The following is a 15,388-nucleotide window of genomic DNA, read 5'->3' as shown; positions in this document are numbered from 1 at the left end:
GACAGAGGACAACCTTGTCTGGTTCCAGTTCTAAGAGGAAAAGCTTTCAGTTTTACTCCATTCAGTAAAATATTAGCTGTGGGTTTGTCATAGATAGCTTCAATCAGTTTTAGAAATGTGCCACCTATGCCTATACTCTTCAGTGTTCTAATTAGAAACGGATGCTGGATTTTATCAAATGCTTTTTCTGCATCTATTGAGAGGATCGTATGATCTTTATTTTTGCCTCCGTTAATATGGTAGATAACGTTTATGGACTTGCGTATGTTAAACCAGCCTTGCATCCCTGGGATGAAGCCTACTTGATCATGATGCATGACTTTTTTGATGATAAGCTGTAATCTATTGGCTAGGATTTTGTTGAGAATTTTTCCATCTATATTCATGAGTGAGATTGGTCTGAAATTCTCCTTTTTGTTTGGGTCTTTTCCTGGTTTTGGTATCAGGGTGATGTTTGCTTCATAGAATGTGTTGGGGAAGATTCCTTCTTCCTCAATTTTTTGGAATAATTTCTGCAGTACAGGAATAAGCTCTTCCTTGAAGGTTTGATAGAATTCTGGTGTGAAGCCATCTGGACCAGGGCATTTTTTTTGGTTGGAAGCTTTTTGATTGTTTCTTTAATCTCAGTGCTTGAAATTGGTCTGTTCAGGAGCTCTATTTCTTCCTGGCTAAGTCTAGGGAGAGGGTGTGATTCCAAATATTGATCCATTTCCTTCACATTGTCAAATTTCAGGGTATAGAATTTCTGATAGTATTCAGAGATGATCTCTTGTATCTCTGTGGGATCAGTTGTTATTTCCCCTTTATCATTTCTGATTGAGGTTACTAGAGATTTTACTTTTCTATTTCTCGTTAGTCTGGCCAATGGTTTGTCTATTTTATTTATTTTTTCAAAAAACCAACTCCTTGGGGCGGCGCCTGTGGCTCAGTCGGTAAGGTGCCCGCCCCATTTACCAAGGGCGGCGGGTTCAAACCCAGCCCCGGCTGAACTGTAACCAGAAGAAAAAAAAAAAAAAAAACGACTCCTTGTTTCATTAATTTTCTGAATGATTCTTTTGTTTTCAATTTCATTGATCTCTGATTTGATTTTGGATATTTCTTTTCTTCTACTGAGTTTAGGCTTAGATTGTTGTTCTTTTTCCAATTCCATAAGATGGCTTGTGAGATTGTTGATGTGCTCTCTTTCTGTTTTTCGAATGTAGGCATCTAAAGTGATGAATTTTCCTCTCAAAACTGCTTTTGCTGTATCCCACAGGTTTTGGTAGCTTGTGTCTTCATCGTCGTTATGCTCAAGGAAGTTGATGATTTCCTGTTTTATTTCTTCCTGCACCCATCTGTTATTCAACAGAAGATTGTTTAATTTCCATGCCTTTGTGTGGGGTCAAGCATTTTTGTTAGAGTTGAGTTCTACCTTTAGTGCCTTATGGTCTGAGAAGATACAAGGTAAAATTTCAATTCTTTTGATTCTGTTGATATTCGTTTTGTGTCCTAGGATATGATCAATTTTGGAGAATGTTCCATGGGGTGATGAGAAGAATGTATATTCTTTATCTTTGGGATGGAGTGTTCTATATGCGTCTATCAAGCATAGTTGTTCTAGGGTCTCATTTAAATCTCTTGTATCTTTGTTTAATTTCTGTTGAGAGGATCTGTCCAGCTCTGTAAGAGGAGTGTTAAAGTCCCCTGTTATTATGTTATTATCAGATATCATATTGGTCAGACTGAGTAAGGTCTGTTTCAAGAATCTGGGAGCATTTAATTTGGGTGCATAAATATTTAGAATTGAAATGTCTTCTTACTGTATTTTTCCCTTGACCAATATAAAGTGACCATCTTTGTCTTTTTTGACTTTAGTTGCTTTAAATCCACATGTATCTGAAAATAAGATTGCAACTCCTCTTTTCTTCTGAATTCCATTTTCCTGAAAAATTGTCTTCCAACCCTTGACTCGGAGTTTTAATTTGTCTGTTGAAGCCAGGTGTGTTTCTTGCAGACAGCAGATGGATGGCTTGTGTTTTTTAATCCAGTCAGCCAATCTATGTCTCTTCAGTGGGGAATTCAAGCCATTAACATTTATTGAGATAATTGATAAGTGTGGTAGTGTTCTATTCATCTTATTTTGTGAGAGTCCATTGCTTAGTTTTGTCTGTTGCCATCACCTAGAGGTTAGGTTCTGTCCTTTAATATCTGAGTTCTTACTTTGCTGCTGATCCATTGTGATTGTCAGAGTGTAGAACAGGTTGAAGTATTTCCTGTAGAGCTGGTCTTGTTGTGGCGAATTTCCTCAATGTTTGTATATCCGTAAATGATTTGATTTCTCCGTCAATTTTGAAGCTTAGCTTAGCAGGGTACAGAATTCTGGGCTGGAAATTGTTCTGTTTAAGTAGATTAAAGGTAGATGACCATTGTCTTCTTGCTTGGAAAGTTTCATTAGAGAAGTCTGTGGTCACTCTGATGGATTGAAAATAGTCAAAGATTTTTATGGGTAATACTTCAAAAGCACAAGTTTTAGTTTTTGTCTGTTTATGTTAAGGAGGCAAAACTTACGAACTGAAGTCCTTAAAGTAGTAAAATAAAGGAAATGAATGATGTATGGATTTGGCATTCTTTTCAGTATCATATTTTAAAAGGAAACTTAGCAAAGGATTGGAGGGAGGGAGAGGAGAAGGGTGGGTGGGCGGATGGAGGGAGGGTTAGTAGGGGGACCACACCTATGGAGCATATTGCAAGTACAAGTTGGCTCTATCAGTTGTTGAACACAAATGTCTTAATGCTGTAATTGTGTAAATGAGGTGAATGCTATGTTTATTAGTAGGATGTAAGCACTCCAATTTGTACAAATAATCAATACATTGAATCCCATAATGGCATAAATGTATTTATGATCTATGTACAAAAGACTTAATTAAAAAAAAAAAACAACTTCCCAGTCTCATTACACATGACTTTTACCAATCTGTACACTCTGTTTCAGTGTCTATGATATTACCAATGGTTCTATTCTATAAATCATTAGTATTTAACAGTTTGGATTCTGACAACCTCTGGCTAACTTTTCTGCCTTTTCATGCTTTGCTGAGTATAGTTTTCAATGTGGAACAATTACTTTCATTGCTACCAAAAAAGACACCTGCAGACTGAGAAAGAAGAAACCAAGTGTCATGGTAGCTGCGATCTTCAACCAAAACAGAGCAAGTGTCAATAGAACCTACTTTATCCTAAAATATAATTTCATGTTAAGAATTTAATATTACAGAAATTTTTTATCTAAGTTATAATTTTTTCCCCTAATTTAGAAGGGGTAAAACAAAAACTATTCATTAAAAGAAGATTTCTGGAGAAGGGGAGAGACCATCACATCATCTTTTTGGTTCTGTCCTTGTGTTGTGCCAGTGCAGCTGGCACTAGCAGCTTAGATGGGTGTATGTAAACAGGGCCCTGTCTTTGTGGTGTCCTGGATTCCTATGAGACTGTACATAGTAGGAATTTAGTTAGGGCTTAATCAACATTGATCATGGAATGGTTATAATCAACATTTTTGATTATTTGGAGTGCTTACTGAAGTCTTGAAAATTCTTTCTCTTAAAGTAGGGGGAACTTGAGATATCGCAGGTATGTGATATAAAGCTGTATAGACTGAACTATATTTAGCTTGTCAAAATTAAAAAGAAAAAAATAAGATCCTTAGATGCAAGTAAATATTAACCCGTATAGAAATTACTTAATTACTATGTTCAAATAGCTACGTAGTATTTAATTATATGTGTGTGATAGTGAAATCATGATGCCAACCTTTGCTACTGTTCCTGCTTTTGATAAAAAGTTCAAGCCATGTTTAAAAAGGCATGTACACAAAATTTGTTTTTCCAAACTGTTTCCATAAAATTATTTTTGCTTACCTACCAGGAGTTATGAAATAGAATGATAAAAATTGTTTTGTCTGCCAATCCTTCAGCACTCAATTATATGTCACACGGTGTCACACATTTCTGTTTGTTAGCTTGATTGTCTCTGGTACTTTTGCTAAAAATATTGGTGGGGGAATTATTGGTCCCAAAGATGGACGAGCACACAAGCGTGCAAATACGTTCTCACAATACAGTCTCAAATAAGTAATTGCTCTGCACGTATGAGCTTCCATGAAGAAAAGTCTGGACTACTCGAGGTTCTTGTGGACATTAACCCAATGGCCTGCAGCAGGGCAACTTTTTTTTCTAGGTAGAAAAAGTGTTGGTGAGATCTACTCAGCTATAAGAAAGGAATGAACTACTGATATATCCAACAACACGTGTGGGTCAAATCAATTATGCTGAGTGAAAGAAGCTAGACAAAATAGTATAGGTTGTGTACGATTCCATTTTTTTTAAATTCTAGTAAGTGGAAACTCATCTGGTGGACAGAAGAAATTAGTGGTTTCCTGGGGCTGTGGAGAACCAAGGAAAGAGGGAGGGTGGTGAGCTGGTAGGTAGGATTTGCAAAAGGGCCCAAGGAAACTTTGCAGGGTGTTGTATTCATTATCTTGATTATTGTGACAGTTTTGTGGGTGTATGTATGTCAAAATTTATCAAATTGTACACTTTATATATATGCAGTTTAACGTTATGTTACAGAGATAATAAAAGGGAGGAAATACTGTATAACTGTTGTAAACAGCAATCACTTGACACTTGCCACAGATAGTAGGTAACGAGGAAAATAAATGCATCTAACACAGAGCAATGAAAGAAAAGATCTACATTTCCTGTGAAGTTTAGGGCATAAAAAAGGCCCTCATGTTTCATCAACTATACTCCTATCTGAATTTTGATTCTTGAAATATCTTTTGTGGTGACAGGGAATTAAGTTTTAATTGTCAAGAGCAAGGGTTTTGGAGTTGGACAGACCTGGGTTTGACACAGTTCTCCTCTGGCTGTGTGACTTTGGGCAAGACACCTGCACTCTGATAGTTTTTTCTCTATCTGTGAAATGGGATGGTAGAGGCATAGTAAGTACTCAGTAGATACAAGCAATTTTTGTTATTATTTTTATTCATTTTATATTCTGATTTTCAGAAGATTTAAAGTGCAGGTAGTCTTGGGTGAGAAAATACAGTATTTTAAATTCCCAGGTGGTGTTGTTATCATTGGAATCGTTAGCAAAGTGTCAACTTGAGAGAAGTGGAGAAAGATACTCATGCAAAGGGAAAAGAACGCAGGGAGGGTAACTTGGTGATTTGTCAAATGCCCACCTTTGTGTGTGTTCCTCACCGTGGGCATCAAGCTTCTAACGACTCGCTCATTGGGTTTCTCTGCTTTTAGTGACTTCAGCTCTTTGCAGATTTTATTTTGAATTCTTTAGTCTTTTTCTTTGTTCAATAGTAATATCATTGTTCAAAAGTGCTGTATTTATGAATACTTATTGAGAAGTTTATTCCAACATTTACCATGTACTTTTTGTGCATGGTATTTTTAGAAGTGTGTTATTTATCTCTAAAGTGAATATTGATTCTTTTTCTACTTTCTTTAAATTTGATAGATTTTATAAATTGGTCATATTGTCGATACGCAAGTTTTGGAAGATAATATGGTAAAAATATAGTTGAACTCTGAAATGATGTTATATTCACTTTTAGACACTAACAGAATTACCTGCTTTCCCATGATCTTGCCCTAATTTTTTCCTCTGCCAGCTGGCTGCAGGGATTTGACAGATGATTGATTGGGTTTTAGAGGGTCCTGGAATCACACAAAGTGTTTTTCATATTAGAAAAGACATGCCTAGTTTTTCACAAGTTTTAAGATTTATCGCCTCACCTTAATGTGTTACAAATTAGTTTGTTTGCTATTTATTTTACTTAGAATGTAGTAATTGGTGTCATTAGTGGAAGGGCAAATTTGATCACAAGAAAGGGTAAACTGCCTTTTAAACACTGTTTTTTCTTTGGCAACTCTGCAGGACTGGAGATAAGATGGGTAGACTGCTACTTTCCTTTTACTCATCCTTCCTTTGAGATGGAGATCAACTTCCATGGAGAATGGCTAGAAGTTCTTGGCTGTGGGGTGATGGAACAACAACTGGTCAATTCAGGTAGAAAAAAAATCCCATATTTTATTTACGGACTCTCTAAAGAACATTCTCTTTTCATGTAGCCTCAGTTGCAGGTATTTGTGTACTCCTGTAAGGGCAGCATCTGTCTTTCTCTCCTCAGATTCCTCTCTAGATTTATCTCTGACACTGAACTGAAATCTCGTTTTGCAAAGGCTTCATGTCTTTAGACATTTTCCTTGTCAGCACTTGGGTGCTGGATTTGTATTTTGTGATTTTGTATTTGGTAATGTGTTGGTTTACAGTTGCCTCAAAGGCATCTGATACAAGTAATAAGAGTGCAGTTTGTCTTCCAAACTATTTAAGAATAAAGACAATGCACAATCATCTTTTGTTCTTTTTGCATTTAGTGTCCTCTCCCCAAATCAGCAGGTGTTCACAAATAGGCTAAAACACAATGTTAAAACACTTAGGCCCATAATGCTTCTGAGGCGTCCAACCTTGTTTTTCCCTCTGTTACACATTGGAAGAATAAAAGAGATTTGTCTTGGACCACACATTAAATACACAAACGCTAATAAAAGCTAATTGGCCAAAAAAAAAAAAAAGTCCATGCATACTTTTCGTGATATCTGACACCACAGATAAACAAGAAAAGTCCTCACATAATCTGCAAGAGTCCAGCAGCCACAGGTGGATATGCCTGGTCCAGTCGGTCATCACGTTCCTCAGCCTAGGCCATGCCACCTGACTGAGGGAAGGTGGAAAGATGAGTTGATGATTAAATTCTACCCACATCTGTACGTACTTGAGAATGGTTTTTCTGACTCTTTTCTTCAGATCATTGCTTACTAAAAATAATTGCTTCTAAATTTAGTTTTATAGCTGTGAGTTCTTTTTTTAAATTTACTATCTGAATTCAGTTAAACATTTTATTTTGGGGGGGTGGGTCTAAATCCTCTAGGGAAAGTTGATTGGATTGGGTGTTTGAGCTTACTGAACAAGCGTTAGTAGAGAGGAACTGATGTGGGTTGTTCTAAAGATCCCTATTCCTTTCATTCTCGTAAAAAGACATTTGCTGTGCGGCCTTGGAGGTCATCTTTAACCCAGAGTTTGTCATGGGGCCCCCTGCCACAAATTGGAATAGAGAGGTCCTCCTTGGTGAATAAGAAAACATGGGTAGTCCATGGGTAAGGGTGTGACACCTGGTCCTAGGGTTGGTGAATGAGGATGTGGTGAGAGTGAGGAGGCAGGTTGTGTGAAGTGCAGCAACTTGTGTTACCTGTGCTGGGAAACTAGAGGCCTTGGTCTTCCCTTCTTACTCTTAGAGGCCACTTATCTGCAGTGGCCTGGACCCAACAGTCTCCCAGATCCTCTCTATTCTTCTGAGGAAGGCTTGGGGAAAGCCCAGCACATTTCCAGATGCTTCCTGGATATTTTTCGAAGGTTCAGAGGGGTCTCTCAGAAGAGAGGAAGCACAGAGGCCAAAATCAGGCCCGAGTGCGAGTTGTGAAATCTAGACTTGGGTATCTGGAGACCCGGGAAGTTTTGTCACAACTGTCAACAACTGTGTAATTTCAGACAAGATATTTAACCCATAAGCCTTGGCTTTCTCATGTTTAAAATGAGAAACTCTTTGAAGTTTCTTTTTGAGGATTAATTGAGATGATACATATAAAGTGTTTAGCAAAGGTTCTGACACATAGTGAACCTTCAATAAAAATAAATTGCTGATAACACATTTAGAATTTTCCTAGTAGCTAGAACCATGGGAAATGTTTAAACAGAGGCTGCCCTGTCTATCATAGAAATGATTTCTAACCAAGTGAAGTAAATTTACCTCTTTAATCTATAGTCATCTCTGTATCCATGATTCTAGATGATTCTAGTGGTTTATTTTAGAGGGAAAAAGAAAAGCAAAAGTAGCCAGAAACAGGAAGGAAAGGAAAGTCAGCCAAATAAATGTATATGCATCTCCGCAGAAAACACAACATCCTGGGAGCAAATTGAGAGATTTAATCTCTCCTTGAGTAGGAGCTGTTTTGTTCATTTTGTTTTGTGTTTTAGAAAAAGATTTGAATGAATCCTAGGCTTCCTCCCAGGAGTACCTGGTACAAGGGGGCCAGTGCTAAGAAAGCAAATTACGGGATGATCAGCTCACATATCAGTCCTCACTTGGAGGACTTCCTGTATGATTTCCAATATCCTTGATGGGTTTTTATGAGGTTTATTTGCACAGTAATTGTCTGAATATAGTTATCTGAAACAGGTTTCCAAGTCATTATTGAACATTAATGAGACTGCTGTTCTATAATTAGATCAGCCACATTAAGTATTCTTGAATGAAATAGCAAAGTGAAAAACAAAAAAAGAACTTAGAAAAAGAGACACTAAGATGCCCCTACTATGTCTGAGACATTAGCAGCAATGGTAGGATGTGCTTTGAGTTTTTAGGAGGTTGTACATACAAAGTTTAAGTTAAACATCTTATAAGAGAAGGAATCTAAAGAAATGGAAAAAGAGATAATACTATCAAAGAAATTCTCTGTAATCTGTGCCATTTGAACTTGATGTTGTTATGGCAGTGTTCTGCTCTCTGTTCTCAGATTCAAATGTTCCGATGTCTGTAGGTAAAATGTTTTAAGCTATGTGCCTGGCAGTCACTAACCACAGACATTGTTTGTAAGTAGAGCTAATTTTCCGTCTTCTGAGTTCTCATGACATAAAGACTGGCTGTGTGTACTTCATCCCTCGGTGGTGACCGTTTCCCCGATGATTTGTTTTTTCCCTCAGAAACTGTTTGAGGACAGTTCTGAATTATGTCCCCAATACTGCTAGTTTTACCATTCTCTCTGTTTTCTCCCACATTTCCTTCCCTGCCCTCCCTTCCTGTTTTCTCCCCTCCCGTCTCTCTCTTTACCTTTCCTTATTCCCTTTACTTTTTAAAGCGAACTTTCAAAAAGTGCTATATTGATGGTTGTAGATAATGCTTCCTTAAGCTTCTTATAGAGTGGGCTCTAGAAGGATCTTACAGAGCTTCTAGAGCAATGACGTCAGGTGAGACCTTGGTGTGTGCCAGCTTTCTGTGCTTTCTTTCATTTAACTTTGATGATAAGGCTGTGAGCTAGCTGCTACCAGCATATCACTTCCATTTTACAGAGCCTTACAAAGAAAGGTTGCGCATCAAATAGCTAGGGGTGAAACTTTCCCAGGTCTTTCTGACAATAGTTAACTAATATGCTATTCTAACTAAATAGTTCATCACCTGATTTTGAAGTGGCTAAAAATTCATTTTTTAAATAAATCACACTGCATAGCATAAAATGAAGTACAACCAAATGAACAAACAGCAAATAAAATTTTATTTGCTCTGTAGTTACATCTAAGAAAGGGCAATGCCACCACGTATGCTATCTTCTAGGGTAGAGTGCATGAATTAAAGCATGAAGTTTGACTGCTAATTTGAATAGTTAGTGAAAACATTTTATTACACATTTCAGTGACTGTGTTTGTGGACATAGAATAGGCTCTTTTGAATGGCTTAAAGAATTTTACTTTATTTCTTCTTCCTTAAGTTATACTGCCTTCACCATTGCTTCCAGACTTCTTAGATTTAGTAATCGTGAGTGTACCATTTTCATGATAATTTGATTCATTTTTTCCTCCAGGAAGTGTTTTGAGGGCAGTGCTGAATCACATCCCCAAATACTACACATTTACTTCCCATCAGGTTGACTCAGACAGCTTCTGCCTTTTCATAGAGTAAATGGAACACAAACATCTAAAACCATCACTGTGGGCTGCTAGGAGGTGTGATCATGCCAGGGAAGAATTCATCATGACTGAGCTCCTGTGACGTTTGTACGTAGACCAAGGCGGGGAAGAAGCTCTATAGTAGAAAATGACTTTTTAAAAACAAAAGCTCCTTTCTTACCTTTTCATTAAAATTTAAAATTGTCTTATTTGGGAAAACTTTGTAAATAGAAAAATGAACAGTTTCTGCTTTTAAAACCATCATTTATTTGTTTATTAAATATTTCTTGAAGTCCTTCTGAGTCTATATAGAAAAGCAAATAAGCATTATCCCTGCTTTTGAGATTATCACAGCACACAGTGATATATAAACTGATGATTACAGTAAGTAATGATGTAGTAAGTATTCATAATAGAGGCACAGTGGGAGCAAGGGAAGAGCAAGTGTGGGGAAGGGAAGAGAAGATTTTCCCAAGGCCTTATCTTGTTCCGTTCAGTATGGAATGTTGATGATACAGGTGTTTGAAATGTGCATCCCAGAGTATGTTAAGTTCCTGTTTGCAAGGAGGTATGTACTTTGTCTTTGCTTGGACACCCAGTTGGTATACCTAATCCTTCTTTTCCTATGTGAATGTGAATCTATTTCTATTCTGTTTTTCTTTGTGGGGGTCAAGCTTCATAGCCCCTGTACACACACGGTTAAGTGTGATTGACCTAAGTTGCTGAACTTGCAGATAGCATGGACCAAGGTTGCAAGTAGATGTGCCATTTAAAGTTAGTGTTTTTTATGTGCAAGGTACTGCGCTTGACAAAGAGGAAGCTACAGAAACGGATAAGGGTATGCTTTATGTTTAGTGGAGCAGATACAAGGATACATACAGTATGTGTTCATCGCACCTGCTTCTTTCACTAGCATACAGTGATTCTGAGATGAATCTCTGTGGTTGTGCGTATCAATCAATGTTGTTTGTATTAGTTTATTCCTTTTTATTTTGAGTGGTATTCCATGTAGACATACTCTCATTTATTTATCCATTCACTTGTTGATGGACATTTAGGTTGTTTCCAGTTTGGGGCTATTAAATATAGAGCTGCTCTGCTATGTCTATTTGTGTAAAAGTCTTTATGTCTTTATATAAAGACATATGTTTCCATTTCTCTTGAGAAAAAAATGCTTATGAGTGAAAATTTTTATATTTGTCAGTGACATCAAGGTAATTGCATACTGTTCAGCTCTTTACCAATTAGTTTTTGGTCTTAGTAGTGTTAAGTGCTAAGATTGTTCTATTATGATTATGGACTTGTGTGTTTTTCCCTTTTATTCTGTCAATTTTTCTTTGTTTTTTGAAGCCATATTATTAGAGGTATGTGTTTGTATAGCTGTTACATTTTCTGGGGAAATCGCTCCTTTTATCATTTTGAAATATTCATCTTTATCTTTGGTAATTATTATTTTTAAAATCCATTTTATTCATATTAAATTATCTATCTCAGCATTATCTTTCCCCTCCCCATTTACTTTTAAATTGCTATTGTTATATGTGTTACATCTACATGCATTGAAAATGTCACCATTCACCGTTACACTTTTCCCTTTAACCAGTCTTAAGAAAAAAAATTAATTGAGGTGGTGTGCAATACAGATAAAGGGAGCATGATTTAAAAAGAAAATCTTCATTAGAATGGGTTATAATCAATCTGTAGTTAATATTTTGAAAAATATATCACAAAATATCTTCTCGATATTTATATTGGATTTTTATTATAGTGTTTTACTGAGAACTAAAGTCGAATCAAATTCTGATAAAAAAAAAAGAAATGTGGTATATACATGTACTATACACGATGGAATATGATTCAGCCATATGAAAGAATAAAATTAATGAATAAATAAATCAAAAAAAAAAGCTAAAGAAGAAATTAGTATTCTTTTATGTTTACCTAGCTGTTTATGGTTTCTCTTGCTCCTTCTTCATTCCTGAAGGTACATCTTTTCTCCTGGTACTTCTTTTCTTTTTCATATGAAAAACTTCCCATAGCATTTCTTATAGATCATGTTTGCTGGTGATGAACTTCTAAAAGTTCTTTTATGTGAGAATGTTTTTATTTCCCTTTTATCATGAAAGACATTTTTTATCGAATATAGACGTCTGAATTGATGGATTTTTTTCTTTTCCTCAGCAATATAAAGATATTATTTGATTGTCTTCTGCCTCTATGGTTTCTAAAGAGAAATCCATAATCATTTCAATTATTGTTCCTTATCTATTTATTATTGTTATTATTACTTCTTACTGTGCTCTCTTTAGCTACTTGCAGCGTATTTTTCCTCATGTCTTTGGCTTTCATGAGGGTGATTTTGATATGTCTAAATATGGTTTTCTTTAAGTTTCTCTAGCACTCATGATAGACCTTTTGATTTTTGTCCTTGGAGACCCTGAAACTCTGTTCACTTTCCCCCTCTTTTTTCTCTGCTTTTCAGATTGAATAATTTCTACTCACCCATCTTCAAGCTCATTGACTCTGTTCTTTGTCATCTCCACTCTGCCGCTTTGAGCATCAAATATCTTTTTTCAAAGCTTTTTTGTTTGTTTAAAATTTACATTTGGTTCTATTTCATAGTTCCTGGTTTTCTGCTGAGAATTCCTATCAAGTGTGTTTTTCTTTATCTCATAGAGCAAAGTTATAATAATTGCTTTAAAGTACACATTGAGTGTCCCTTATCTGAAATACATGGGACTAGAAGTGTTTCAGATTTTGAATTTTTTTTGTTGATTTTTTTTTGGGGGAGGGGTTGTTGTTGCTGTTTCAAATATTTACATTATACTTACTGTTTGAGCTTCTCTAATCTGAAAATCTGAAATCTAAAATGCGTTCCCTTTGACCATCATGTCAGTGCTCAAAAAGTTTCAGATTTTAGAGCATTTTGGAGTTTAGGTTTTTGGATTAGGAATGCTGAACTTATATCTATCTGATAGGTCCAACACCTGGATCATTTCAAAATTGACTTCTTGAGAACTAGTCACATTTTCCTGGTTCTTTGTCTAATAATTTTGGGTTTTATGTTGGACATTGTGAGTGGTGAGGTGTTTATACTCTGGTCTGCTTATTTGTGTTTGTCCTGTACACTTCAGAGGTTAGTCCAAAACTTGTGTGGCTGGTTCAGATCTCAGTTCAGTCCTCTGAGCTAAATCTAAGTCTATGCTGTGCATATGTCACTTAGGGGTGAGGCTGAGCCTCAGGCAGGTTCACACCTAGAATTAGGACATCTCCTTCTGGGCTCTCTTTACCCCAGGATTATATCTTCGGACTCTCCATCTTAGAAAAGCCCTTTACCTGTGTACAGAAAAGTTGGCTTCTCTTTGAGTTTAGTTGTCCATGTTGTGCAGCTCTGCATCTGGCACCCACCTTTGGTGCAAAATCCTGAGAAAAAAGCAAAGCAGGAACTTCACTCTGTATGGATTATGTTTCTGAGTTTTGACTATCCTTCATAATTCCATGGTCACTTATAGAAAATGTTAAAAATCTTTATGCATGTCAATTATGTATGATTATCAGATATATTTATATGTAGAATCATATACTTTATAAAAATAGAATCACACTTTGAATATTCTTTGTATTATGATTTTTCTCCCCACAGCAAATATGACATGAGTGTCTTCTCATACTACCGGATATTCCCCTACACCATCATTGTCAGTGGCCTCATAGCCATTTTGGGTCTTTTTGGCTACCTCATTTTGATGGGCAATTGACAGGAAAGTCTTTATGCATGTGTCCCTACACACCTGCCTTACTATCATTCCCTGGGATAAGTTTATAAAAGTGGAATTACTTACTTTTCCCTCCCAAGGTTTATGGTGCATTTTGCCATATGCACTTTGGAAAAAATACCTGCAGTATTTGAAAGTATTTTCTCACATGCTCATTAACGTGGAACACTATCTATCTCTTTGAGGAAAAAAAATTTTCTGGTATGTTGTTTTGTTGTTTGTTTTTTAGAGACAGAGTCTTGCTGTGTTTCCTGGCCTAGATTAAACTCCTTGGCTTGAGTGATATTCCTGCCTCAGCCTCCCGAGAAGCTGGGACTATAGGCAAGCACCACCACATCCAGCTTGCACTAGTGTCGTCTTAGTTTACTTTTTTCCTGGTCATTAGGTTAGTCAAACACAGTGCCAGAAGTTATTGGCTCAGTCTGTTTTCTTTTTTTTTTTTTTTTTTGTAGAGACAGAGTCTCACTGTACCGCCCTCGGGTAGAGTGCCGTGGCATCACACGGCTCACAGCAACCTCTAACTCTTGGGCTTACGCGATTCTCCTGCCTCAGCCTCCTGAGCAGCTGGGACTACAGGTGCCCGCCACAACGCCCGGCTATTTTTTTATTGCAGTTTGGCCGGGGCTGGGTTTGAACCCGCCACCCTCGGCATATGGGGCCGGCACCCTACTCACTGAGCCACAGGCGCCGCCCGGCTCAGTCTGTTTTCTAATGGCACTTGAAAGGATGCTAGGATATATTCTGCATGTTTTCTTTTTATTCTCTTACCCCCAATTATAATCTTATTCTCATTTTTAAGTCCCTGATACACATATCCCTTCCTGTCACTGTCTTTACTCTTTCCTTCCCTACCTCCTTTGCACAATCACTGTTGTTAATTTTATCTTATTACCTTGATTTTCATTGTATATTGTAAAACAAGTTAATTCTCACCTTCTTTTATCTTTTAACAAGTGGAATAGATTCCACTATAGATTCTTTTGTGACTTTAATTTCTCATTCATCATTGTGAAGTCTTCATCTCTGCTGTCCTTTATAGAATTTTAGTTCTTTTGTTTTCCACTGCTTCAATTTTATTGGATGAATATGCCTTATTCACGTATCCATTCCTTAGTGGATATTTGCATGTTTCCCGTTTTTGTGCTGTTACATATGCTACCACTGAATATTTTTGTAGATCTGAACGTACAGGTATAAGAGTTTCTCTAAAGTATGTTCTATCCAGCAGTAGAATTGCTAAATCGGTACTTATGAGCATCTTCAGCTTTATTGAATATCACCAAATTATTTCCCAAAATGGTTGGCCCAGTTTACATTGCCTTGAGCCTTTGTGTGAATGTTCTTGTTGCTCAGTGTCCTCTTTAACACTTGACATTGTTCAACTTATTTTGGCAATCTGGTGAGTTTAAAATAGTATCTCACTGTACTTTTCATTTGTATTTACCTGATTGCTATTAAGGTTGAACACATTTTTATATATTTGACACTTACAGTTTTTATTTGGTTCATTTTCAGGCAGGGCTCATTTTTCTGTTTGTCTTTCTTTAAATTTTGCATTGTTTTGCAGATTAAGATAAGTGTACATATGGTTGGGTTTCATTGTTTTGTTAGGCAGTGTCTGAGCTGGAGTTGAGTCCTTCACCCAAGAGGTGTGCCATATACCTTTACATTGTACCTGTTAGGTGGGAGCTTACCAAGCCTCCTCCCCACTTCCCGCCTCTTGAATTTAATTGTGTTTTTCTCTCATGTGGGTCTGTAGTTGTTCATCTACTAGTTTCAAATTAGTATTGGGTACATAAGGTGCTTGCTTTTCTGTTTTGAGATACTTGACTAAA

The 15,388-nt window shown here is 36.7% G+C and overlaps 1 protein-coding gene across 5 annotated transcripts in view; it reads left to right on the top strand.

Moving 5' to 3' along the window:
* FARS2 (phenylalanyl-tRNA synthetase 2, mitochondrial) overlaps positions 1–15,388 on the top strand; it is a 523,237-nt gene that overhangs the window by 179,777 nt on the left and 328,072 nt on the right. For 4 of the 5 annotated variants that reach the window (XM_053602315.1, XM_053602313.1, XM_053602314.1 and 1 more), the window contains one exon: positions 5,935–6,066. The exons of the other annotated variant lie outside the window; for it this stretch is intronic. In XM_053602315.1, coding sequence (XP_053458290.1) covers positions 5,935–6,066 — 132 coding nt within the window. The remainder of the gene's footprint in view (positions 1–5,934; positions 6,067–15,388) is intronic. 5 annotated transcript variants of the gene reach the window in all.

This window comes from Nycticebus coucang, chromosome 9 (assembly GCF_027406575.1).
Source record: "Nycticebus coucang isolate mNycCou1 chromosome 9, mNycCou1.pri, whole genome shotgun sequence".
Taxonomy (NCBI): Eukaryota; Metazoa; Chordata; class Mammalia; order Primates; family Lorisidae; genus Nycticebus; species Nycticebus coucang.
Note: the sequence above shows the minus strand (reverse complement) of the source record. Positions and strands in the feature narration are given on the sequence as shown.